The sequence below is a fragment of the Colletotrichum lupini genome, chromosome 2 (genome assembly GCF_023278565.1).
Source record: "Colletotrichum lupini chromosome 2, complete sequence".
Lineage (NCBI taxonomy): Eukaryota > Fungi > Ascomycota > Sordariomycetes > Glomerellales > Glomerellaceae > Colletotrichum > Colletotrichum lupini.
The window spans coordinates 7,520,143-7,546,818 of record NC_064675.1 but is presented as its reverse complement, the minus strand read 5'-3'; the positions used below and the strand labels follow the sequence as shown (position 1 = coordinate 7,546,818).

Below are 26,676 nucleotides of genomic sequence, written 5' to 3'. Positions count from 1 at the left end.
TCGATTTTTTTGAAAGTTGGATAGAGCTCTTCTCAATTGTTCCTATCACGAACCTCATATCAATCGCAACAATGAGCCAACCAATCGGACTGACAACGATCCCCAGGCTACTGCGTATGTGCTAGACACCGAATTTTAGCCTCAGATATGTTTGCCTAAGAGCTAACTTGCATCTTCGGGTAGCTGTTACGGGCACGTTCGCGCTCCCATTCACGATCTACTACGCATTCCTTAGCCTTCGTGTCGTCAACGAGCGTCTGAAATCAAAGCAATACTTGGGCGACAACTCCTCAAAGCCTGGAGCGGACCCCGAATCATACAAGGCCAATGCACTTTACCTTGCCGGCCGATCGCATGTCAATTACATCGAAAATGTGCCGCTTGCTTTCATCCTCGCTTCACTGATCGAGGTCAATGGAGGCAACCGCAAGACACTGAGCTGGCTGCTCGGGAGCTTCTTTGCCCTCCGTGTGCTGCATGCCGAGCTTGGAATAATGAAGCCCGAAGGCATGGGCAAAGGCAGACCCATCGGCTATTTCGGCAGCATCGGTGTTCTCGGTGCTTTGGCGGGCTACGGGGCCTTCTTAGTCAAGGGATATTGGGGATACTAATTAACGTACCTTTCATTACATCGAGAATGTAGACGGGCTGAAGACAAGCAAAGACAAGAAGGGTCAAAAGCGCATCATTCTACTTACTTACGCTGTAAAGCTGCGAGGAGTGCTAGTGTCCACTGCAGCTTCCCCCCTTACTGTTGCGGGGCCAAGAGAAATCATGTGCACTTAAGAACCGGGGAATCAAGGATCTCTGAATGCCCGCGTGTGTAGCCAAGCATTAGATTCACTTGGGTTTATCGGCTGAAGGTTTCAAGTCATTACCTGTCAGCATCTGTAATCAAGCCTCTAATCCATTGCTGGGCATCGATCATCTCAACCAGGAGTCAGAGTGCCGGGACAGTTCATCGTAACTCTTGGTGGGAGCATCGCTTAAGGGCCTGCATAAGGTCGCTTCGCTATTTCCCCGCCTGTAATTAATTATATGGTTCACCTCGTTGGACCTTACCCAAACCTTAATCACAACAGTCTCGCATGATTCGCCATTTCATTAAAATGTCCCTGGATGAACGGCAAAAACACATTCACGAAGCCCAATCAGTGCACTCTTTACTCCCGGCTCTTGGCGCCGAGGTTGGACGGTTTCCTTGCGCTCTCCGTGAGCGATGGTAGAATGGTTCAGGTATTAAAGCCGTCAAGGGTCGCTCTGAAATAATACCTCTGCGTCATGGAGAGTTTCTCGTACATCTTCTGACCCATCTTGCCTGCAATGCACTTCTCTAAGGTTGCCCTCCTTTCCGCGCCTGTGATGGCCATGGCCAGCCCTGTCGCCTTGGAAACAAGACAGGACAACACTTGCTGCTATCAAACCGAGGTGAGAAACCATCCATTCGATCTGTCGAACGCCAGCTCGCTAACGCTTACACTGCCTAGGATGTGAACGCCCTCGTCTTTGTGACCAAAGGCCAGTCATCTCAGACTCTTGATACGCTTAACTGGTGTTATCTGCAGGTTGACCGGTATGCGGATCCTCTGAACACTTTTATCTATTGACTGAACCTAATTCTTCGGTGCTAGCGACGTGACTGATCCAGACAATTGCGAGAAGGCGACGCGATCATACTGGGCTGGGTACTGTCCCTCGGATGGCACAAAGGTTATCCCGTGCCCCTAGGTGCCGTATTTCATGGAGTTTGCGCCACACAGGTGACATGCCATACGGTGCATGATAGCAAGTAGTAGGCAGTTTAGCGAAGCTGCAAATGAAGCTATAAGTTTGACTATAGCCTTGAATAGCTGCTTACGTTCCAAGAACTCGGGTCCTCGGTCCTTCGATGAATCCACTCCCTCAATCAGCCCTACACCAGAATGAAAGTTGTCTCTGTTTGCGATTTAAGCACAAGTGCTCCGCGGGCCTTCGCTATCGCTACCAGTCTACCAGACCACTCGGGCGGTTATTCTGGGGTGATAGCGTCAAGGCTAGGCTCAGCTCGGCTGACATGGCAGGGGACCATCCTCGTTCCAGTGCTTAAACTCAACACGACCAAATGTTACCAGTCCTGATTGGCTAGTAAGACAAGCATCACCGTGGCTTGGGAACCACGAGGACAGCAACTCCGCCCCTCCTGCCTCCTTCGGTGTCAGCCTAAATGCTCACCGTAGGCCTCCCCGATAGCAGCTCAACGCGCGCGGCGCAGCACTCGGCGGTATTTGGCTCCGTCGCGCAGCTTTCTACTTAAGCTTGTGCGCGCCATCTTCCCCAGCCTTTGCATGGTTTTTGTATGATACTTCCAATATCTCAACGTTCGTACACACCCAAACCATCATACTTACACAAGTTGACCGCCCCTCGCAAAGATCCGTCATCGACATTAAACCCGGAAACATCACGACAAATCGAGACATCCTGTGTTACATAATAAATACACCATGCGCAATCCTTTCAAGCCGAGACAAGCGCCTTCTCAAAGCTGGGTCGGGAGACCGAGAGCTCTATCAGCCGACGACCCAGTCTTCAAAGACCTCGACGAGGATGAACGAAAGGGCGTTGAGAGCAGCTCTATCCGCCAACAACAAAAAACGTCACAAGAGTCAAACAGAGAGTCGCTGAAGCCTTCTGGGTCGGATAGCGCCGTCTCAGTGGGAAGCGGATCATCTTCTCATCACAGCGTCAGCGCTGATATCGGTCAAGGTTATGCCGCAATCGCAGGAGCTTTCTCTGGCACCGACCACTCTGGACATTGACCGCGAAAGATCGGATTGAATCCATCTCAAAATCTTTGGTCGATTTGCAGGCTTATGGGCGGAACGGATGCCTTTTTGAATAGCAGGGGACGAACAAAGGGGAGCTGGCAACTGAGTTATGTTTTACGAGCGAAAGATAAGTCGACCCACCCCCTTTTGGCCACCCCATTTCTCCATCCCAGCCACCGCATTAAAACCCTACCCACGATTTTCAAACTACCATAATAATTACAAAAATCGTCCAAATGCAATTCTTTTTTGTACACTTATTTATCGATATATAATAGTCTCGTATACTAAAAATGAAGTTATTCGGGCTCTTAAGGCTATTAGAAGAGGTCTCTTAGTTAATCGGGCCTCGATTAAGTTCGGAGTTCTAAGGTTAACTCTTCGTAACCGTAAGAGAGGCTACTAAACGAGGGTAATAGTATTCGTAGACCTCTAGAGGCTTCTTTTATAATAAAAAGACTAGCTAGCTTAGTAGGTTCGTATTTAGTATAATCTAGGCGTTATACTAACTTATAAATAGCTTATAGAATTTGCTAAGTAAGTTCTAAGATCCTAGGGGGATATAAATCCTCTTAGGAAGAGATAGATAGACGCTTTCTTAAGGAGGAACTTATTAATTAAGGTTTAAAAAAGTCGTACTATCGATTCGAGGCGTCTAAATAGGGCTATTACTAATATAATTAAGTTATGGTTTAGATTACTTAATATACTAGAGATTAGCGATATTAAATAGGCTAATAGGTATAATATAGATAAGACTAGTATCCTAGAGGGTAAGGGATTTAATAGCCTAGTTTTAAGTAAGGTAGAGACTATAGTAATATAAAAAAAAGAGCTTAGTTCGCGTACTTAGGTATTTATTATTAAGTATATTTTTATTAATAGTCGAGCTATTAAACTACTAATTATATATAAGGGAAAGTCGGTATAGTAGCAGTAGTTTCTACTTAAACTTAACCCTTATACTAGTTAGGAGTTTATAATAATAAATAATAGCTAGACGACCGATAAGACTACCCTTAAGTAATTAAAAACAGTATTTTTATTATAGACTAAGACCCCCCCCCTTAGGGGGCTTAGCACACTTAATAAGCCTCGACTATTAGTTCTAGATAGCTATGGGAGTTATACGACGATAGAATTTATATAGAAATACTATAAAAATAACGTCTACTTACTATTCTTATTACTATATACTTCCTATATCCTCTAGCCGTTAAATATAGCTATTTTTAGACTTATTAAGTCTAAGTATAGGAAGGAGCTTAGTAAGGAGGATATAGTAAATAATTCTATTATCGTTAGAAAGCGGTACTTCTTAAGCTACTACTAAAAAGCTCGTTTAGCTAGTCTAACGTCGTTAAATATACGAAGTAGGTAAAAAGTAACTAGACTATATCCCCCTAACATAGCTAGACTACTTACTAATCTAATAATCCTACCTAACCTAGTTATACTAACTAAAAAGACCGTAGATACTAAGTAAATAACTAGTAATACTAGAAAAGCTATTAACTAGGCATTAGCGGCGTCTATTATTAACTAGTTAATACCTAAAAAGGCTAGCGAGCTTTGCGATTAGTTAAAGTTATTTATAGAGCTCAGTCTAGACTATAATACTTAACGACTACTATTTAGAAAGGTAAAAAAGGTATTTAGCGAGCAGGCCTACTATCTAGTAGTATCTTAGTACTACATTCGAGTTCTAAAAGCTAAAGTTAACTAATTAAGGCCGTAGAAAAAGAAGAGTATACTAATAGACCTAAATACTAGGTTCGCGAATATCTAGGATATATAGAGAGCTTAGGAGGACTCTAGTAACCGTCTAGTTAGTCCTAGTCGACTCGTAGGGGTCGAATTACCTAGGGAGAATAATAACTATATTATTATAGTAGTAGAAGATAGTTAATTAATTGAGTGTAGTTAGTGGCGATGTTTTGATACTATGTTTTAATAGGGTGGCCAAAAGGGGGGGGTGGCCAAAAGGGGGTGGGTCGACTTACCCAAGAGAAATTCTTTATTCAACGACCGATCGAATAGCACGGAGTAATCAGCAAGTGATGTACACAGACCGTGCTCCATCGGTCAAGTAGAACTGTCCGTCCTTGTTGGCAACAGGAACGCAAGAATGGTCCTCGTATGCGTTGACCGTGCTGACCGTCGCCTTTCCACTGCACCCGGCATTTGCCCAGAACTTGAGCTTGCAGACGTTCCCGCCTCTGTTTGCGAATAATGCCCCGTAGACATTTCCCGAAAAATCTTGGCACCGGCCAGAGGAGACGTCAAAATTGTTGGTATAACTGCCAGCACAGCCTCCGTCGTGGAAGACGCCGAGACTAACAGTGTCGCGCTTCTGCAGTGTGGCGGGCGTAGCGGCAGCTTGCGCTCCGAGGACCAAGACGAGGCCAGTTATGATTTGAGTGAGTTGAACCTGAGGTGGATCCAGTCAGTATGCGGATTTCATCAAGATTTGCTACTTCGATGAATTTACCATTGTGAATATTGGATCTTGTCCTCGACTATTTGAGGATTATGCGAAAGTCTGACCGCAGGGTTGATGTTGATGTCTAGTGTTCGTGGGATTTATAGTCTTCTACGCGCTGGTCAACTTAGGCAGGTAGTTCTGAAATATCCCAATACATATCTCTAGTCGCATTGAGCGGGAACGTCTGACCTAGACGAACCACTAGTGGAGTGGACATCAGACTCGAAGAGAAGGAGGAAGCAGCGGAGTTCCGCCCTTCACAGGCATAAATTTCCAATATCTTGCTTACTCGAAGCAGGCAATAGATCTCATTAGTAACAGCAACGTCTCCGAGACCCATAAGTTCAGGGCCATAGTCCGACTAGAACATCTGTTCCGAGCGACTAAGCGTACGGTGCTTACTCACACTCCCTTCAAGCACTGCTGCCTGTAGGGCTGTTACTCAGCACCATGACATCAACGTAACATCAACCATATTGGGTGCAAAAGATGCTATTGTATCAGCCGATCAAAGATATACACAGTGAAGTCATGTCAAAGTGTCTGATTCATGGGATTCATTTATATAAATGACCATGAATCCGGGGTCGAGGTTCGGGCGCATCTGAACCAACGATGTTAAAAGTGTCACACGGAGCGATGGCTTGTTCACTATACTGGAAACCGTTTCTAATTATAAGAAGGGTCATCTTCATTGCTTTGCCTACGCATGAAACTATCTGGCATCTGGGGTAACATCAACATATACTTCAACCTGCTTTGAGTTGCCCGGCAAAAGGACTGCGACCCCTGATTTTCTCCCCATAGATACACAGCAACCAAGGAACAAGCGAAAGAAGCAAACCAATGCCACCTAGTAGACTTCCCGCAACACCGTACCCAAGCCTCTGAAACATGATGTTTGTAAACAAAGGGAACACTCCGGCAAGCAGATTCCGGCACATAGACTGTGCTGCTAGAGCGGAGGAGGCATATCGGTGATAGGTGTCCGCCAGATAGTTGAAGACAGCCAGATAGATGGTGAAGATGCCAACCGTCACGGAGGTGATTGCGAGTGCGGGCACAATCCAAGGTACGTTGGGAGACGAGCTCCAGCCAAACCAAAACAGCCCGATCGGCAGGAAGAGTGACTCAACACATGCAGAATAGAGTCTTCCTTCCGGCGTTGCCATCCGTTGAGGCATGAACTTCTTGAAGATCGGCTCCTGGAAGATTGTAATCACCGCCCCGATTACCGATCCAACAATGACTGAAGTGTAGATACCTCCTACCTGACTGCTGTTGAAGCCATACACGGAGCGGAATGCCAGACCGATACTGTTGAACTGCATGTATAGGATCGCCCACGCGAATGAAACCCAGGCGGAGAACCAAAAGACGACGGATTCGGTGCAAAGAAGTTTCAGGGGGAAGGAGAAGCTCCGCCAAAGGATACTCATATCAAGCTCAGGACCCTCGAAATGGGCGCGGAACTGGACACGAACAGGTTGCGACTGACCCTCACTCAGCTGCTCGGTGCCTTGCCGCAATCCACTCTTGTCCCCAATCGGGGACGAGACCCCCTGCAGGCGAATACCGTCGAAATGTTTGTTGAGAGTTACGCACTTCCGCTCAAGTACAACATTACTCCGCGTCTCGGCGAAGAAGATGAAGATGGCTAACGTGGTAGAACTGACAGTGATCATCTGCACGTAAAAGATCCATCTCCAATGGAGGTTGTCGACGATTATACCGCTGATCATGGGACCCAACCCGGTTCCAATCATGATCGTGAGCGAGTAAAGGGCCATGGGCGTGTTGCGATTCTCCTTGTGGAATACGTCTCCCACCACGCCCCCGGTCAGCGTCGCAAAGACTGATGCCCCGTTGCCTGTAATCAGACGAGAGACCAACATGCCAGGAAACGACTGTGTCACCGCGCAGCCCAAGGTTCCCAGGAAAAATACGGCACCTGAACCGACAAAGACCCAGTAGCGGCCGTAGATCTCGCTGATCAAGGCTAGTATCATGGGCGCGAAGCCGAAACCCAAGACGAAGAGGGTGATGCCTAGGTTGAATTGGGTGTTCGTGAGATGCCATTTCTCAACCAGGGGGGCAGCGGCCATGGCATAAGCGCCGGCAGAGTAGGCGGCTAGGGTCGAGGCGAGGAAGGTCCCAAAGAGCACCGTGATCTTCTTTCGTAATGGCCATGCGAATGGTGATTGGTATCTCGTATCGAGGGATGATGGGTAGTCCTCCTCGAGGAGGCCTTCGATACCGTGTGATCGCAAACATTCTGAGAGCTGGAATGCCGGATCTAGCGCATCGATGTTGAGAGGGATATCAATCCCATCTGCTATGACTGTGTTTGACTCTCCAAGCGCGGCAGGATTTGATTTCCCCTTGACATGGTTAATGTTCGTAACCTCGGTTATGTTGGACCGTTCAATGTCTGAGTCGCCAGTGGAGATGCCATCCAGAGGCAGAGGGACTTGACCCATGGTTGAGTGAGGTCGCATCCTAAGCCATCTGAGTCGGTGACTGCGATAGTTACCATCGAGCAAGGCAAAAATGACGCTGTGGAAAACTCACTTCACGCGATGGGACGCAACGACGCTTTAGATCAATCGCTTTTGCCAACGACCTATTGAGTCAAACAGCCGCCAAGCGATGCGGGCGCGGAGACTTCTCCGCATGCCGCGTTGTGTATCCGCTGTCCGTCCACACCTTAGGGAGTCGTCCGCTGGTCAGTCTCCGATGATCGGAGGACCCTAGTCAATCCTCTGCGTCATTGTCCCCATCTGGTCAACCAGCTATACAACTACTAACGGACGGATACACCTCCCCATTGTCATTGTGCGAAGTTATGTGGCTGGCTTAGTGAGGTGTTAGGGAGGGTTCATGATCAAGCTTTAGTTGGTGCGATCGGCCATAGACGGTGGCCACAGCGATATTGCAGGTGAAGAGAGTCCTCATGGTCTCTCCAACTGTCAATGCCATCGCCATTCCTTGGTTTTGCTACCTGCAACACACGTGGGGAACAATAAGGGAAATCGGACATGTAACCCCTTTCATGAAGACAGCATTCTTTATACATGTCCATTGATCTACCAAGGAAGCTTCCCCAGTATCGCGTGGCAGATCGTTTGGATGAGACCTCCGCAGGATCGGCGGTTGGAAGCGTGAGCGGTCCGGTCCGCGGCAAAGCCCCGGCATGCTTCCTCAACCTAAAAGGACGTACAGCCTGGTTCATTGGCACTAAACAGGGGCAAGATGCAGCACTTTACCCAGAAGATTGGAACTCAGAGGGGTTATCGGGGAAATGCATGTCTTCTGCGGGCAAACATATCGTAGGCCGAATGTTTCGGCTAATATCTTGAGCAATCAGGACGCCCCCCCCGGAACCAATGACAGTGCAAGGTACAGCATCTTATCTCGGCCCTTGTTCTCTACCTTCCATTGGAAAGGACTCAAATAGCATTGGGCAGAATGGGTTATCAGGAGGGCCCTTTAAGATCGGATTCACTTCGCTGGATATCTAAAATCTCATCATACTACCTTACTTCTGGCAAGAGTTGGTCAAGAAGGGATGCTTGGCAATTCACGGATTCCTTGTTTCCCGACCGGATGCCATTGATGGGCAAGCGTGGACATGACGCCTCCTTTGCATCAGGGTTCATCTCCCTGCGTCGCTGACTAACACTCGATGAAAAATAGCGAAACTGGACTCAAAGCCCGGAGCTCAATCCCCTCATAAGTCTCCGTCGGCCGATTAATGCCTCCTCTTTACTTACACAAATGAGGACCAAATTGATCGAGTGTGCCTATCAATAACAGTTGGATGCGCTTCACGTGCCACGTACGAGTCGCCTTTCTACCGGCTTGCCATCCCTCGCGATGCAGCCATTCAAATGAGCATAGTGACACACAGTTGATGTTGGAACAGCAACTCTGGTGAGAGGGCCTTAATTACTATGTTCTTCCAAAATGAGTAATCAGGAGACTCATGCTTGGGTAAACGAGGCAAAGGTCCCAAGTCTCACCTACGTCGCTTGGCCGCGGCTCATTGGCACTATCACGCGATGGTGGCTAGGATGGCTTCATTGCGCCCAGCCTTCGCATGAGGAAGGAACCAAGACTTCGGTTCAATATGCTTACCCGTCTCGTCTTTTTCCCCGAGGGACAAGACATCTTTGGGGACCTTTTGTGAAGCAAACTTTTTCAGCTGAAGATCAGCGAGGTGCTGATTTGTTGATGTTCCCCGTCGCTCCCGACAAAAGTTGAAATCCAGTCTCGCCATGAGAAGATGCTGCCTGGCGAGTCCGCAAGTGCGTCTAACCCCTGAGTGTCATGCAAACTCTGCGCGGGATGAGGATCATATCCCTTGTCTGAGATGCAGCCTGGAACTCGGTTACAACCGATGGAAGGGTGCCCAGACCTTGCCATGGTTGCACCATCGGCAGCAGATCTCACGTACGGGACTGCAGCTCACAGCTGCTATTGAGTCCAATGGACGATCTAGAGGTGATCATGAAATTTGCTCACCCGGAAGGTCAGATCATATTGCAGCGGGATAACACGAGAACTCTCACAGCGTGTCGTGAGAAGGCCGCGTGGTGCTTGGTGTGTTCATCAAGGCATAGAGGGCAAGAGCAAAGCAAGACGTTGAACAAGTCCTAACGCCATGTGACTCTGGAAATGCGCACTTACAACGAGGCAAGCGCCTTTGTTTGGCCGTAATTGTCGATAAATAGCAAGAATCTTTGAAGTTTGCCAGGGCAGGTGAAGTCGAGATGCAGCTTGTCCCAAGTGAAGGATCATCGCCTTGCCCAGTCAGACACGACCAGCCCTGAGCATGATCGGCAACTGGGGCAACAGGCACTTTCTCTTTTGAATCAACTACAAGTTGTACGCATTTGAGCGGAGGAAAGTGCGACACAAAGTACACGGGCAAGGATATGAGAATGAGGCAGCAGTTACGGATACTATCGAGGTCATAGGTGAGACGAGGTTCATGACTGTGTTGTACAGGTGAGTTTGGAGTTATACATACTTCACCAACATTCGGGCGATTCTCATCAGATGGTACCTTTCGGAGTATATCTGATAGTCTTACCACTATTTCAACAATGAAGCCTTCAGTCACACTGAATTGGAAGAAGTCATGATGTTCCGTTGTTACATAAGGCGTCGTGAGCGTGTCGCCTGCAAAGCTCAATCGATGCCCCACGGGATAAAACCGGGTCCCAACGCCGAAATTTTCCCACTTCGAGTCTTCGACATCTTGTCCTCAGATCGCGTCATCGGCCGAGTGGACCACAAACAGAAACTATGACACAGAACTTTTCGCACCAGACCACTGGGACTGCGGGATGGAAATCCCTTGTGCTTGTACCCTGACAGTTCGAGAATATGAGCTAGGATCTTGGGGGCCATGTTGGGGGTCCAAAGAGGGACTCGAAGACTCCAAGAAGCCTTCCAAGAAGCTCCAGATGCTCGCAGCTGCATCATCCATGGTCTCTCGCAGGTAAATCTCGCATGCGGATACTCTCGGCGCACCACTGACGGTTAGACTCTCGTGTCTCCAGAGCCTCCTAATCCTTGTATGTCGGGACGGTGACCTTTGGGACTTTTTGGTTTTTGGCTCTATTCGTTCGTATGTGCAAGGGTGCCTACTAATGCGGCGCAACCTCGACTGCTCACCCCCAAGACGACAAGCCGATTCCACCCAGACGAACCTCTCGCCACATGGAGCCAATTCGGTGTAAATAAGACGTGATCTCCTTGGCGGGGCCTGTTCTGCCACAGACATAAAGTCTTCTGTCAACCTTCTAGTTTCGTAGTTCTTTCGGATAGTCTTCCGTTCTCCAGTCTTCCGTCTCCATCTGGTGTCTTTTCCTGGTCTCTGATCGTTTACACCCACGACGACAGGATTAGTTCACCATCATCACATCGTCAAGATGTCCAAGCTTTTGAACAAGTTTGGCGCCTCGTCGTCGGCCACTGCCGCCGACGGTGACCACAGAAAGCATGGCGATCTCCCAGCCGCGACGACCTACGACAGCGAAGTTGGTGAGTCTTCTTCATGATGATGGTTGCGGAGCGCACTCCGTTGACCGAGCTCTGCCGCACAACCATCAACTTGCTAATCAATCATCCCAGGCCGCATCGAGCACGCCCGCGAAAACAAGCGAAAAATCGGTGTCACCACTGCCATCTTCCTCATCGTCAACCGTGTTGTCGGCACCGGTATCTTTGCGACACCCGGCACCATCTTTGCACTCTCTGGCAGTGTCGGCCTTTCACTCTTTATCTGGGTTGCCGGCATGATTATCGCCCTCGCCGGTACCGCGGTTTATCTCGAATGGGGAACCGCAATCCCCAAGAACGGAGGAGAGAAGAACTACCTCGAATACGTCTTCCGCAAGCCCAAGTTCCTCACCACGGGTCTCTACACCGGATACGTCGTCCTGCTCGGCTGGGCTAGTGGTAACTCTGTCGTCTTTGGCGAGTACATTCTGCACGCCGCTGAGGTCGAGGTCGACCGCTGGAACCAGCGCGCTATCGGCCTGGCTTGCATCACCACCGCCTTCTTGATCCACGGTCTCGCCCTCAACTGGGGACTGCGCCTGCAGAATCTTCTCGGAACTATTAAGCTGGTCATCATTGTCATCATCATTCTTTGCGGCTTCATTGCTCTTGGTGGCCACGTCAAGCTGCCCGAGGAACAAAAGCCCAAGAACTTCCAAAACGCATTCGAGGGAACCACCGGCAGCCCCTACGGTGTCGTCACTGCTCTCTACAACGTCATCTGGAGTTACATTGGATACAGCAATGCCAACTATGCCCTCAGCGAGACCAAGAACCCCGTCCGTACCCTCAAGATCGCCGCGCCCGTTGGTATTATCACCATCTCCATCCTTTACATGCTGGTTAACGTCGCCTACTTTGCCGCTGTCCCGAGAGAGGAAATCCTTGAGGGTGGTCGACTTGTGGCGGCGTCCCTTTTCCGCAATGTAATGGGTGGCACTGCCGAACGTGCTCTTTCAGTCTTCGTCGCCCTATCCGCTTTTGGCAACGTTCTCAGTGTCATCTTCTCCCAGGGCCGTCTCGTCCAGGAGCTCGGTCGCGAGGGTATTCTGCCCTGGTCGCGTTTTTTCGCCAGCAACAGACCCTTGAACGCCCCCTTGGCTGGTCTCTTTGAGCATTGGCTGATTTGCGTCATCACGATGCTTGCTCCCCCTCCTGGTAAGAAAAACTGAACCGAGCTCTGTGTCATGATGCATACATACTAACATACCTATAGGCGATGCGTACAACTTCATTCTCAACCTCATCAGCTACCCCCTCGCCATCATCAACGTCTTTGTCGCTGGCGGTCTTGCTTACCTGTACCTCAACCGCAAGGAATGGAACTGGAACCCTCCCATCAGCGCCAGCCTGCCCGTGGTCATCTTCTTCATGCTTAGCAACATCTACCTCGTCATCGCACCCTTTGTGCCCCCCGAGGAGGGCCAGAACGTTTATGAGAGCCTACCCTACTACCTTCACTGCGTTGTCGGTATCGCTATCATCGTGGCTGGTGGTCTCTACTGGGTTGTCTGGGCCAAGATCCTGCCCAAGATTGGCAAGTACGAGTTGATTCGCGAGACGGTTGTCGATGAGATTGATGGCTGGGAAAGGAATGTGTTCTTCCGCAGACCTTATGGCGAGTCTGTTCCCTCGGAGCGTCATGTTGGGTCTCCAGAGCCTGAGGTTGCGAAGTGAACGCGTCTACGGTCAGATTCTGCTGCACAACCGAATCGTGACTTACTGCATTGCGATCATTACATATTGATTCTGAGGATACCCTAGTAGCATAATTCTATACCTTATTAATATCCCACTCTTGGCAAACCTAGCAGGTGGACCGTTCGATCATCTTCCCGAACCTTCCGCGAGCCTAGCATCAACTTCCTCAGAAGAATCTTGTTCAGACTCATATGTGTATTAAGTGAGGAAGCTCGAAGGGGCTGATCCCCCGACCAGGCTGTAGAAACCGACTGGACACCCACCTCTTAACCCAGCCTTCCGCGCCCTCTTAGACTCGAGGCTCAGCTCAGTGGTCTTGTGCGACAGCGAACTCGATGCAGGCAAGGCTAGAATACGAGATTACCTAGCACTAACCATGTGTGGCACGAAATGGCTGCGCCAAAAGAAGAACCTCAACGCAATAATATGCGAGTAAAATGCAAGTTGTTCAAGCTTATGTGAAATGCGCATCTTCTTGTTTCACCACGATGGTCTTTACCCAATGAGACGTTCAGGCTAAGCGATACGTCATCTCCTAGAGGTCGGCTCCAAGCCAAGCTGAGATCGTACTTCCGGGGTGCAGCTTGACACAACTCAGCTGGAAACGTTGACGAATGATAAAGCCAGGTCCAATGAAATGCACAAATTGCGGCAACAGACAATCCTCGCTTGCTGTTTCATTTAACTATTTACATGTACATAATGGACGGCCAATTTCCAGTCCTGTTTCTCTCTTGCTCACATTGCACACGTGAGCATTCCGACGCTTATGCGATGGCATCAGTGCAGCCTGCTCCGTTGGAGCAAGTCCTTCACCAACTCGTCAATAACCTGGCCGAACTGACCAGAATCCTGTCTGGTCAGGAAAGTTCTGAACACGCACAGAACAAGCAACTGGTCGCACAGAATTCTCCAGAAACTGAGAGCGATGTGGAAATGTCCACACAATTACCACTCGAAGTGGAAACAATTTTGTGTGTAACGCCAGTCGCCGGCTCTGACCTAACAGAAGCAGTCGTTCCAGTAGAAGGCTCAACAGACGCAACACGAGGTGTCCATGAGAATACTACAGCATCTGAACCGCCGCTAGAGATCGCGCCACTGCAATGTGGAGCGCCAGCTACCAATCCTGATATCTCGACAGAGGCTGTTCCAGCGAATGTCTCAACTGACACACCGCCAGATACTTCTAAGAATACCGCAACGCCTGCGCCACCACAGCTCGATGATTCTTACCCCCCCGAAGATGTCGTTACAGTAACGGGCGCTCCATCAGAAGTCTCTAGGAGTCCTATAGTGTCTGAGCTACCACAACCCGATGCTATAGTTCGCTTACCAAGAGATCTGGATGAGTGGTTCGTCAGCCCTCTTCCTACCGGCATTCGCATAAAGATATTTCAAGCTGCCGGTACTTCATTTCTCATGAGTCATCCTTTGTTTGGTTTCATAACATTGAAGCTGAACTTAGAGAATGTCGGATTAGAAGTCCAATTCGACCGCGGCATACAGCCGACTGCGCAGGGGCTAATTAGGGGCCCTATTTATAATTATCGTAGCCAGCCTAACCTACGGTTAGAACCTCCTTTTTACACCTACACAGATATCTAGATAGTTTAATTAATCTCTTCGTTAACTACGGTTCGAACTAACTACCCTATAATAGGGATATTAATACTAATTAGTAATTAAATTCTATTATTATAGATCGGTAAGGCATCTTACTATGTAGAAGAGACGACCTCTTAATACCGCACAGGATAGGAGATTCGTACTAATTAACCTTACGGAAGTAAATAAAAAAGGGGGCGATTCTTAAATACCGTACGGAATTAAGTAATCGTAGCCCTTTACTACTTATGAGAAGTCGACGTTTATTACGTTAAACTACGTTAATTAATAGAACCGCTTAAGTAATTAGTTTTTCGCCGTCGCCTTAAGTAGCCTTTTTACTAAATAACTTTTCTATAGCCGGCCCGCAATTAGAAATTAACTAGTTAAATTAGTAAAAAGAAATACCTACGCGGCGACTACTTACTTAGTTAATTAGTATAACGGGCGAGCTTAATAGTACGGTATAAAAAAGCACCGCGCGATTAAAAAAAAAGATCTCTAAACGTAAATATTCTTAATTAGCGTAGTAAGAAGCGTATAGGAGTTATTAAACTAAGAGATTTACGGTATATAGAAAAAGTCTATTATTACTAGGATCTTATAAGTACGACCTTAAGCCCGCGATCTAGACGACCTCCCCATAGCTCCCTTAATTACCCCCCGAGTATTACTTAGGAATATAGTATAGGGGACGGTCTAACGAGGGAGGAGGGGATTTAGAGATTACGGAGAGCATAAGGCTTAGGAGGCTAGAAGTATATAAAAAAGCGGAAATCGGTAACTAGTAAAGATCCCGAGACTAATTACTATATCGTCCTACGGTAATATAAACGTCTACCGCTACTATTAGAAAAAGGAACTACTAAAACCTACCTTTTTATACTAAACGAAAAAGAGGATTTTAATAAGTACGATAGCTAGCGATTTAAAAGGGTAGTAGTAATCGCTAAAGAGGGTAAAAATAAGAGTAGTAGCGAGACGGCAAAAAGAAGCGGGAATCTCCTAAACCCTAATAAATTCGTCAGGTAGCGAAAGTACGGATTTACTATAGCTAGCGCGCGGATTAAATATATCCTTATTAAAGTTAAACACGCTAGTAATTACTAATATAGGCATAAGCTAGGGCACGACCCTTAGCAAGTTAGGGTAAAAAAGGAGAGGGCGAAACCCGATCTTAGATAGAATCCCTATCCCTTATAAGTGGGTAAATATTAACCCGGACTATTAGGGGACGTAAATATATAGAATCGCGGATTAGCCTAACGGCGAGTAAATTAACGTAGTATTAATCTATTTAACTAAGGTCTATAAGAAAAAGGGGCTATAGGGGTAACCCCTATTTTACGAGATCGCAGACGACCTTAGCTATTAACTAGACGAATAGTTCGTAAGCGTAAGCCTAGGAATCGCAAAAGCGGTTAATAAATTCCTCTATAAGCGAGGGGTACTATTAGCGCAATTATAATTACGAGAACCTTACGAAATCCTAGTAACGACGATTACGGAGGAGGAATTCGTAACATAGACCTAAGCATAAGTCGATAGGGCATATAATCGCTTTAACGAATTTAAAAAAAGGGTAAACGACCTAGATTTCCTTTTTATAATTACTAACGGCAATCTGTCGTTATAAAAAGATATATAGAGGTAAAATATAGTACTAGAAATACGATAATTAACAATTCTACCTATTTTAATTTATAGCTCGTCGCCGCTACTAATACGAAATTCGGTACTAATTAGCTAGTAAAAAAGGAGGTAGACTACCCAAAGTTACTAATAGTACGTAGCGACGCAGGGATCGTATATAAATACCGAAAATTTAGTAGCGAATACGAGGTAGTTTATAGACCTTAAAAAGATCTTCCTAAAAAAGAAATTATACTCTAGGGGGAAGTATAAGGTCTTATAAAAAACCCTAACAATGTTTTATAATTATTACAAAAAAGTCGGAATTAGGGAACACTAGTACTATTCGGTAGTTAATATCGTACTCATAGGCAAAGCCTCTAATTATTACTACGAAGCGGTACGTAATCTCGATTAAAACGACTTTCTTAGTATAATTAACGCAATCCGAAGCCGCTTCGAGACCTATAATAAGAACCTAGAGCTCTTATCTAAGCTACGAGCGATTTCTTTCGTATTTATAGCTAGGATAATAGAGGGCAAATTGCGAATAGAAATCCTCGAAGAGCTTATCGATCGAATTAATAAGCTAGCGAAAACCTAGCTAAATAAGGGGACTAACGAGCGGAAAGTTAGATATCTTTATACCGCAGTTTAGCGCGTTCTAGAGGCGAAAATAACTCTATACTAAGTACCCGAAGACTACGAGACGCTTTGCTCGAGGCTAAGATCTAGCTTTAATATTAAAATAAGAATGCCGCGCTAAACCTACCTCTAAGTATACGACGGCCCTTATTAGTAGTATTAAGTCGACCGAACGTATAATAAGAAAGGAAAAGAAGCTAGGTACGGCAATCGCTAATAGGGAATCCTAGATTCGTTAAATAAGTAGAGATTTAACTCGCAAGTAGGGTAATAAAAGAAATAGTATTTTATTTATAAAAAGGATAAATATTAGTTAAGTAACTACTCCGAAGAAGAGCGTACTAAATTATACGAATAATATAAAAAATCGAGAGTAGTAGATAGCAAAACTAGCCCTTATCGATTTAACTAATTCCTCGTTATATATAAAAGTAGATCTAGGGGTACGGAACCTAGCGAAAGTAGCTAATTTAGTAGCCTAAAGCACCCGCACCCTATAGGAGATTCGGAAAATAAGGAAGATCTTACCCCCTATACTAACGAATTAGATTACGACGAAGTCGACGATATTAACTACTCTTTTTTCGCCCCGTTAGCCTCGGGAGGATATACGAAGCTAAACGAATAAAAAGTAGTAAAAGCCCTTAATAAGCAGGCTTTTATCTACGGATAGTAAGGGAAGGTCCCTTAGATAATAGATATAGAGGTAGGCAAAAGGACGAATCTAATAGTATAGAATTCCACTCTCTTAATATTTAAAAAAAAGAGATAGGGTGCTAAGCAATTCTAGGGGTAGCTAGAGGGGTCCTTTTTATACTACTTAGATTACTCGAATATTAAGCTCGTATAAGTATTCCACGCGAACAAAAGGTACGGCCTAGATAATTTTTATAGGATTATCCTAGATACTAGGGCATCGTAATAGTTAATAAGAGGAAAAGGGCAATTTTAGGCGCTATAGAAAATCGCGTTAGTAATACTTAATATGTTAATAGTAGGTATTATAAGGATTAGCTTCGGCCTAAGTAAGGAAATCGTCGCCCTAAGTACGGTAAAAGTAGAGACGTACTTCGGAACGATAACTTTTTATATCCTACCCGTTAATACCCCATTTCTCCTATATCTAAAAGATATAGATCGACTAGGTATTATATTTAATAATACGAGGAATAAAATCTCTAGCCGCAAGTACTTCGAAATAGTCGAACGACGATAGGGGTACGCGTTTATAAGGCTTACTAATAATATAAAGTCGATTAATTACCTAACGGAAAGTAAGCTTAGATAACTATACTAAAGATTTGGCTACCCGTCGGTCGCGAGGCTATATAACCTCTTAAAGCATTTGGGTAATAATAATATCGAAATAGGGGCGCTAGAGTAGTTAACGAAAGTATACTATTAATATTAAATAAATACGCAGAGCCTACGTAGATTTAAATTCAAATTACGTAATAAGCTTAACTTTAATTAGGAGATCGTCGTCGATATCTTCTATTTAAATAGTCGACCGGTCCTATATATAATCGACGAGGCTACATTATTCTAAGTAGGGCAATTCTTACGGGATCTATAAATAAAAATAGTATGGGTAGCTCTACGAAAAAGCTAGATCGATATATACTAGGGACTACTAGACGGCATTAGAACCGACGCTAATACTAGTTTTAAGTTAGTAGAATTTAAGGAAAATGCGACGGCTTACGGTATATAGTTAAAAGTCGTGCCCGTCGAAGCGTACTATAGTATTAGAAAGGTAGAAAGGGCGCACTAGTAGTTAAAAAGAGCGTTTAAAATTATTAAAAAGGAAAATCCCGATTCTAATGACGACGAATACTTTTAGATAGTACTTAAATACTATAACGATACTATGGGGCCTAACGGGCTTATACCGACGCTTTTAGTATTTAGAGTATATCTAAGAACGACCTTAGCCTCGCTACCGTTGCTAGATATAAGTTAGAGAGCTTAAGTAGTTGAAAAAGTAATATAAGCACTATATAAGGTAAGCGTAAAAAGGCAAGTTAATAAAGTAATTACTACGCGCAATAGGCCCGACATAGGGGTTAATTTAGATATACCCCTAAATTTAGATATATAAATATAGCGCGAAATTACTTAATAATAGGCTAGGCTATATAAATTAATTTCCGTTAATAAGCGTTCTTATATAGTCGCAAGAGATCGTAACTAGCTACTCGAGGTATTAATTACGGTAGTTAGACTATATTATATAGATCCTATCGAAGTAATTTCTAGCCTATAAGAAGAAAAAGAGCTAGGGGAAGCTATATAACCCGCAGTAGAGGCATAAGAAATTATCCTCGACGAAATCGTTATAATAGTACTAATAGACGACGAGGAAGAGGAAATTATTAAAAGGGCACTAATACGTCGCAAAAGACTACGATAGTAAGCACTAACGCGGCAATTTATTACTAGCGACGAGGTAATTAATACCTTTTATATAGCAAAAGAGAAAGCTAATTTCGAGCTAGTAGTTAAACTACGTAAGGAAGGCGTAATTATAACTACTAGAAAGCCGTATAAGGGATTAGATCTTATCGAAATAGACACTCTACGCGATCGAGGGGTCTATTGATTTATCCTCTACGATCTAAAAAAGTATATAAACCTCTGCATATTTAAATCGCGAATAGTTCGTAAAATTAAAAGAAAAGGAACACCCTAACTATATAAGAAGTCTAGATACGTAATTTAGGGGTACGGTAACGTTAAAAAGGCGACGCTACTTATATAATCGCCTACTATATAGCGCTATAGCTAACGATTAATAATAGCACTAATAATATTACTACGGAAGAAGGGATACGAGATTTAGAACCGTAATATTACCTAGGTATATACCCAATCGGCTATAGGGCTCATAAGGAAAATCCTAGCCTATTTACTAAAAGAAATAGCTAGTAAGTACCTAGAAGGCACGATTATTAAAGTACTTAAGCCACTATATAGGCTCGTAGAATTAGGTACTTATTAGTGGGCTACCTATTACGATTTTTATATTAATTAACTATTAATAGTTACCTCTACGTACGACCCGTGCTTACTAGTTGCGGAGCACGAAGGTGACTAATTTAGGATCGTCGGAATATAGACCGATAATATATTAGGCCTATTTAATATTAACTTTATAAAGAAGGAGGATAAGGAGCTCTAGAAAGCGGGCTTCGTAGCGAAGCTAAAAAAGGTCCTTATAATAAACACCCCCCTAGTATTTAATAGTAGGATTCTTATAATTAAAAGGGAAACCGTCGTTTTTTAGTAAAAGGGGTAGGGCGAGAAGATTAACCTCGTTAACCCGAACGTAACTGATATTAAAAAGCGGTATAAGGCTAAGCTTACGTAAGGGGTATATATTACGAGTATTTATTAGCCCGAAGTAACTTTTAACTACGCTAGGGTAGTATAAGCTATAGATCTAACCGAACGAGACGTCGAGGTACTTAATAAGCGGCTTAAGTAGTAGTAGACGAATCTCGATCGAGGTCTCGTTTATTACCTAATCGACCTTATGACTAGTAAGCTCTACGTCTTCGTTAATAAGTTATTTACGAATAATAACGACCTTACTTTATAATTAGGGTATATTATTATCCTAGTTAATAAGAGTATAAGCGAGAGCGAATTCACTATATACGGTAATATAATCTACTACTCGTTAACTAAAAGTAAGTAGGTAACGAGAAGTGTGCTAGTATTAGAGGTCTATAATATAGTTAACGGTATTAACCTCTCTTATGTAATTTTAACGACGCTAAGGAAGATTACTAATCGAATTAGCCTTCTACTTATTCTAACAGTTATTTATACCGATTCTTATTTACTATATAAATACCTCGTTAAATTAGGAACGACGAAAGAAAAGAGGCTTATAATCGATATTATGGCCCTTAGGTAATCGTACGAAAGGCGCGAGATACTCGAGATCCGTTAGATTAATAATAAAAATAACCTCGCAGACGCTTTTATAAAAGTAGTACTAAATAAGGGATTAGAGTAATTTATAAGTAGCGGAAAAGTTACCGTACGAATAGAGGGATAAGTTATACGAAAAGAATAGAGAAAAGGGGGAAAAGGAGACGACCTAGTAAACGGGCCCGAGGTCGAATTATACCTCTAACCGTAGTAGTTAAATTAATAAAAAAAAGAGAAAGTTAGTATTAGATTAGAAGTCTAATTCGACCGCGGTATATAGCTAACTACGTAGGGGCTAATTAGGGGCCCTATTTATAATTATCGTAGCTAGCCCAACCTACGGTTAGAACCTCCTTTTTATACCTACGCAAATATCTAAATAGTTTAATTAATCTCTTTATTAACTACGGTTCGAACTAACTACCCTATAATAGGGATACTAATAAAGAAAGCTAGTGCTTCGACATCGATTCTCGAGGAATTCACGGAAGATCCCCTCCGCATAGGCCTCTAGGAACAGTATTTTGAAATTGCATATACACAATACACGTACTACGTCAGAACCAAGTTCCAGTTGGTCGAACTTCCAGCCCTAGAAGGAAAAGATGCGCGTGCGCTCTATATATGCGTTAGATCAAGGATCCGTAGCTTTTATCAGTCAAACTTTAAAACTATCCGTCATAGAACGCGCGAGCTTTTTATCCCGGATGTAAGTCCATTAAGTTCCGGAGGCGCGTGCTACTCCGTGAACAGCGCTTATACCTATTTAAATTAATTAAATAAATAAGTCAAACAAATAGTTAAATATAGGAATTTTAGTAAGTTAAATAATTAAATATCGTAAGGCCCTATATTTAACATATTTAATTAAATATAAGGTTGCTTAAAAAAAAGAAAATCCGGGGCCGGGCTAATTAAAAATCGATATTTTTAACTATATTTTATGAAAGTTTATAATTAGGAATATAAATACCTAGAGCGGGATTCGAACTTATAACTCCTTATTTATAATTATAAATTCGGTATTATACTACTTAACTAAATAAATTATTAATAATTATTATAAAAAAAAAAGCCTAAGTATTATAGAGCTCTAAATTTAGTATTTTATTATATTTAAGAATTTAAAAAACCTCTAGTACCCCCTTTTCTTAATATTAATAAAACTAACGAAGTTATGTACTATTATTTCTAACCTTTTATAACTATTATAATTATTATTAATATTAATTAAATTATATATTAATCAATTTACTATATCGTAATTAATTAATTAGTAATAAATCGTACGATTTTTAATACGTAGCCGCTATTTTAAATTATTTTATAACTATAAACCCTAATTAACGCTAGCTTCGTATTATTAACTAATTTTAATAATTATAATAGCCTCCTCGCCCTTTTAAAAATAATTTAGAAAAAGAGGACTTTTATTAATAACGATTTAATATTATAAAAGGGTATAAGGCTAAGGAAGTCGTAGATTTACTTAAAGGGGGTCTTCGCTTAAAAGATCTATAATAAAAATATTTAAAATAAAGTTTTTTAGTTTTATTATTACTATAACGAAATAAGTATTATTACTTATTTTAAAATAGTAACTACGAGCTTAGTAACGGCTTATTTAAAGTTAAAATACTAAATAATAGATCTAAGCTTTAGCGAGTCGTTATATTTATTAAAATTTTCTAAATACGACTTTATACTAAAAGAATAAAAACTTATTTTTAATATTATTGTAAAGGGCTAAATAATAAGAATTAAGGAATTAATAATTAGGTATATTATTAATGATAATAGCTTATTTATAACTCTTTATAATCTTTACTTCCGGGCCCTCTTTTATTAATTAAATTATAATATTACTAACGAACTCTTATTATTATATGAAAATATAAAGAAGGAGCTAAGTAAGATCTTTATTAAGAAAAAAGATATAATTAGGGTAGAAATCTAGAGGTTAATAATAAAAGTTTATTTATTATTTAATTTATAGACCTTATTAATATAAAATACTATTATTACCGTTTTTACTTACTTTTTAAACTATACTAAGTAATAAATATAATACTTTATTATTCTATAATAATAGTATAGTACTTATAATAGAGCTAATATTATTTAAACTATAAAATCGGTAATAAATAACTAAGAATTAGGTAACTAAGTTAGAGTAGTTATTTATAATAATACCTTAAATAACGATACTTACCTAAGTTATTTATATCTTATATTATTTTATACCTATACCTAAGAAAATATGCTTAACTAAAAAATAAAGTACTACGGTTATATTCTTAACCTCATTAATAAGGCCTTTTTATTTAGTAATAATAAAGAGGTATTCGAGTAAAAATTAGATATATTAATTAATACTAAATAACTTTAAAAAGATCTTAACCTCTAGCGCATAAGGGGCCCTATTAGTAAGCTTTAAAACGTTATTAAATTTATTTACTTATTACTTTAATAATATAAAGCCTTCCTTAAGGTTAATAATAAGATTAATAAAAATAATATATTTACTCTTTTTAAGGAGTTATTATACAAGCTTATACTAACGCTTAATAATAATATAAAATAAAATTTAATATACTTTATAATATAGCGCTCTTTATAAAAAAAAAGCAGATTTATACTTTTTTAATAATTAGTCGAGCTTATAAAAGTTTAAAATAATAGATCCTTATTAAGGACGTTTTTAATAATAATAACTAGTAGCTATTAGCCGAGCTAAAGGTAATATTTAAGCTATTTTATTTTTAAATAATAAAATACTAGGGCTAAGGTAAAGGAGACGATTATAGCTATTTATAAGAAATAATAGTAAGTCTCAAGTACCTTATTAACTATCTCGAGGAGTAAAAAAAGTTATATAATAAACCTTTTAAAAAAAAATAGATTTTATAGCTTTTTAAATTATAATATTATAATTATAATTAATATAAATAATATTACCTCGTTAGTAATTAGCTCGTTATTAATTTATATCCTAACCTCTTTCTTAACTTTTAACCTTAAGTAATATCCCTTATTATATTTAGTTTAAGTATATACTTAAAAAGTAAATAGAGCTACTTCTTAGTAATAATTTTAATTTACGAGGATACTTTTAATTATTAATTATTAATACTTAGTAAGTCTTTAATAAGTATTATACTAAATTAAGTAACTCTCTACTTTATACTATAATAATTATTTTTTACCCTAAGTAAGGATTAAAATAGTTAAAAAAAGGTAGGATATGCCCGAGTAAAGCTACTAGCTATTTAATATAAAAAAAGGACTTTATAATTATTAATAAAAATAGTATATAAACGAGATAATAAGTCCTCCTCTTCTTCGTTATCTAAGTCCTCCTCTTTTATTATAATAATTATAAGCTATTTTAATACCTTTATAATTCTAAAGAGTATTATAAAAGACTCGTAATATTAGTAATAGTTAATATCTCGAATAATAAACGTAGTAATTAACTACGCGCCTAAGCTTAATTAATATTATTTATAAATTATCCCTTAGCCGGTCCTTAACCTAATCTAATAATAAATTAACTATTAGCTAACCTATCTAATATTAAGTAAGCTTATACTTAATATTTTTATAATCCTTATAATAACAATAGACTACGAGAAGATATTTAGCTTTACGAAGTTAATTTTAATTTTATAATAATTATTAATAAGATCCTCTATACTGAAAGAGGTCTAATATCTTAAGAACTAGCTTCGTAGCGGTATTATAAAAATAAGAGGTTAATTTTTTAATTAAAAGAGCTAATCGAGGTAAAGTCTATAAGTTAGTATTATAAGGACTTTTATAATAACTTTATTTAATTCCTAATTAAGAAATTAGTTAAATTTATTAATTAATTATTAATAATTAAATATAGCGCGAGAAATAAGCTAAATAATTAAATACGAACCTTATATTTGATTTGTTTATATGGGTATAAGCGCTATCCGTAAATTAGTCTAGGACACCGTTTCTTTCCAGTTAAACGGTTCGTTTAACACCCTGTAGATAAAAGATATCGTGAGGTTCTCATACTAATACTAACACTATAGGATCGGGTCGAGACACTATTGGGTAAAGTTTAGTACGTTGAGATTGTTTGTTTCCCTCCTTAGCACATTGGCGCAGTAAAATGATAATTGTCAACGGAACAGGATGGTCAAGTCGCGTGTTCTTAGGAGATCGACATTGAGCATACCAGTGTTGGCCTCTCTATCAAGTTGGCTTTCACCTGCGAGCTCGGAATAAATTATTGGAATTATTTCCTCCTATATACTCCCGCGCTACATCACGACCCACTGCCGTTCTCAATGTTAAACATTTACACGGCCATCTGATCCGACGGGAGCAGGTCGAGGATCCATGAGACTTGTCTTTAGTATAAGCTACTGGGTTTAGTTGATACATTTCCCGGACATAGAGGATCAGCAAACATATGAGGAAGGCATTCTGCTGTGCAGAGAACTTGGGAGTATTTTTGGGCCATAATATCCCATAGACCCGTCTGACAGCGACTACACTCATCAACAGGCTCGACAAGTTGGGCCTGGTTCGTTGACGGCCATGTTAGCGGCGAGCGTTCTTGGAGGAGCAGGAGGTTCTGGGATAGATCTACTCTTTTCCATCTTCAGACGGATCAACTCGGTCCCACTGGCAAAGTATTCGACATTGAGACAGACGCGGACCACGGTCAACGGGAAGTGGAGAGACATTATGTCGGATGAACGGAGATCTACGGTCCTTGAAAGGAGATCAACCGTGGTGACTACTCTGGACGAGATTTCGACAGGTTCAAAGTACACAACCGTCATACTAGCTGATGACAAAGTGGAACACAATCTTTCTCCATAATCATTGAGTAACTTAGTGAGGAATAGCAAAGGGCCTACACAACCCCTCCAGCCTTCTGGAATTTGCCATCATTTGCTCATTATTTTCACAATAATGGGTACCTGGGAGCAGCGCTGGCATGAGATATTGGATGTCATTGAAGTTGAAACGTCCATACAGGTTAGTTAATACTTTCCTAAAATCTTTTGACTTCCAGCTTAGATACTACCTACTTACCTTTGTGCCGTTCATGGAGGAACACATTGGTGTACACACCCCACTACTGCAAATAATGTTGAGTGCTTACTCAAGTTGTCGTAGATGCATGAGATCCAGGACACGCATCGGCTGGACGAATTGATGTTCGATCGGTCATTGCAGGTATCCAAAAGATACTTTTCATTGCTTCAATTCCTCAAGCTTGCCTCGAATTCTCTGGAAGAAAGAGCGTCCAACTTCGGAGCAAATCACAGGCACTTCCTCGAAGCAGTATTCTCTGCTACTCAAATCATACGTGACGACGAATTGAATGGTGTGAAAGAAAGCTGGAAATACGTCGCTGAGTCCATCTATTAGTATCCCTATTACAGGGTAGTTAGTTCGAACCGTAGTTAATAAAGAGATTAATTAAACTATATAAATATCTGCGTAGTAAGTATAAAAAGGAGGTTCTAACTATAGGTTAAGCTAGCTATAATAATCGTAAATAGGGCCCCTAATTAGCCCCTACGTAGTTAGCTATATACCGTAGTTAAATTAGACTTTTAATTTAATACTAACTTTCTCTTTTTTTTATCGATTTAACTACTATAATTAGAAGTATAATTCGACCTCGGGCCCGTTTACTAAGTCGTCTCCTTTTCCCCTTTTTCTTTACTTTTTTTATACAACCTATCCCTCTATTTGTATAATAACTTTTCTATTACTTACGAATTACTCCAATCC

General features: G+C 41.8%; 6 protein-coding genes across 6 annotated transcripts; 5 read left to right on the top strand and 1 right to left on the bottom strand.

Moving 5' to 3' along the window:
* Positions 1-71: 71 nt before the first annotated feature.
* CLUP02_04609 (uncharacterized protein) lies at positions 72-990 on the top strand (the record flags this gene model as incomplete). Its single annotated transcript, XM_049283620.1, has 5 exons — positions 72-114; positions 184-558; positions 644-753; positions 828-880; positions 945-990. 5 exons carry the CDS (start codon positions 72-74, stop codon positions 988-990), a joined length of 627 nt encoding a protein of 208 aa, XP_049140763.1.
* A 333-nt stretch (positions 991-1,323) lies between these two features.
* Positions 1,324-1,728, top strand: CLUP02_04608 (uncharacterized protein; the record flags this gene model as incomplete). The annotated part of the gene is made up of 3 exons (XM_049283619.1): positions 1,324-1,428; positions 1,488-1,573; positions 1,632-1,728. 3 exons carry the CDS (start codon positions 1,324-1,326, stop codon positions 1,726-1,728), a joined length of 288 nt encoding a protein of 95 aa, XP_049140762.1.
* A 755-nt stretch (positions 1,729-2,483) lies between these two features.
* CLUP02_04607 (uncharacterized protein) lies at positions 2,484-2,798 on the top strand (the record flags this gene model as incomplete). The annotated part of the gene is made up of 1 exon (XM_049283618.1): positions 2,484-2,798. One exon carries the CDS (start codon positions 2,484-2,486, stop codon positions 2,796-2,798), a length of 315 nt encoding a protein of 104 aa, XP_049140761.1.
* A 2,059-nt stretch (positions 2,799-4,857) lies between these two features.
* Positions 4,858-7,772, bottom strand: CLUP02_04606 (uncharacterized protein; the record flags this gene model as incomplete). Its single annotated transcript, XM_049283617.1, has 5 exons — positions 4,858-5,238; positions 5,699-5,719; positions 5,867-5,896; positions 6,000-6,018; positions 6,172-7,772. The coding sequence occupies 5 exons, from the start codon at positions 7,770-7,772 to the stop codon at positions 4,858-4,860; spliced, it is 2,052 nt and encodes a 683-aa protein (XP_049140760.1).
* A 3,459-nt stretch (positions 7,773-11,231) lies between these two features.
* CLUP02_04605 (amino acid permease) lies at positions 11,232-13,498 on the top strand (the record flags this gene model as incomplete). Its single annotated transcript, XM_049283616.1, has 5 exons — positions 11,232-11,343; positions 11,434-12,519; positions 12,578-13,034; positions 13,173-13,264; positions 13,338-13,498. 5 exons carry the CDS (start codon positions 11,232-11,234, stop codon positions 13,496-13,498), a joined length of 1,908 nt encoding a protein of 635 aa, XP_049140759.1.
* Positions 13,499-13,764: 266 nt separating this feature from the next.
* CLUP02_04604 (uncharacterized protein) lies at positions 13,765-26,260 on the top strand (the record flags this gene model as incomplete). Its single annotated transcript, XM_049283615.1, has 6 exons — positions 13,765-14,535; positions 21,401-21,497; positions 25,400-25,728; positions 25,804-25,911; positions 26,053-26,093; positions 26,152-26,260. 6 exons carry the CDS (start codon positions 13,765-13,767, stop codon positions 26,258-26,260), a joined length of 1,455 nt encoding a protein of 484 aa, XP_049140758.1.
* Positions 26,261-26,676: the final 416 nt, after the last annotated feature.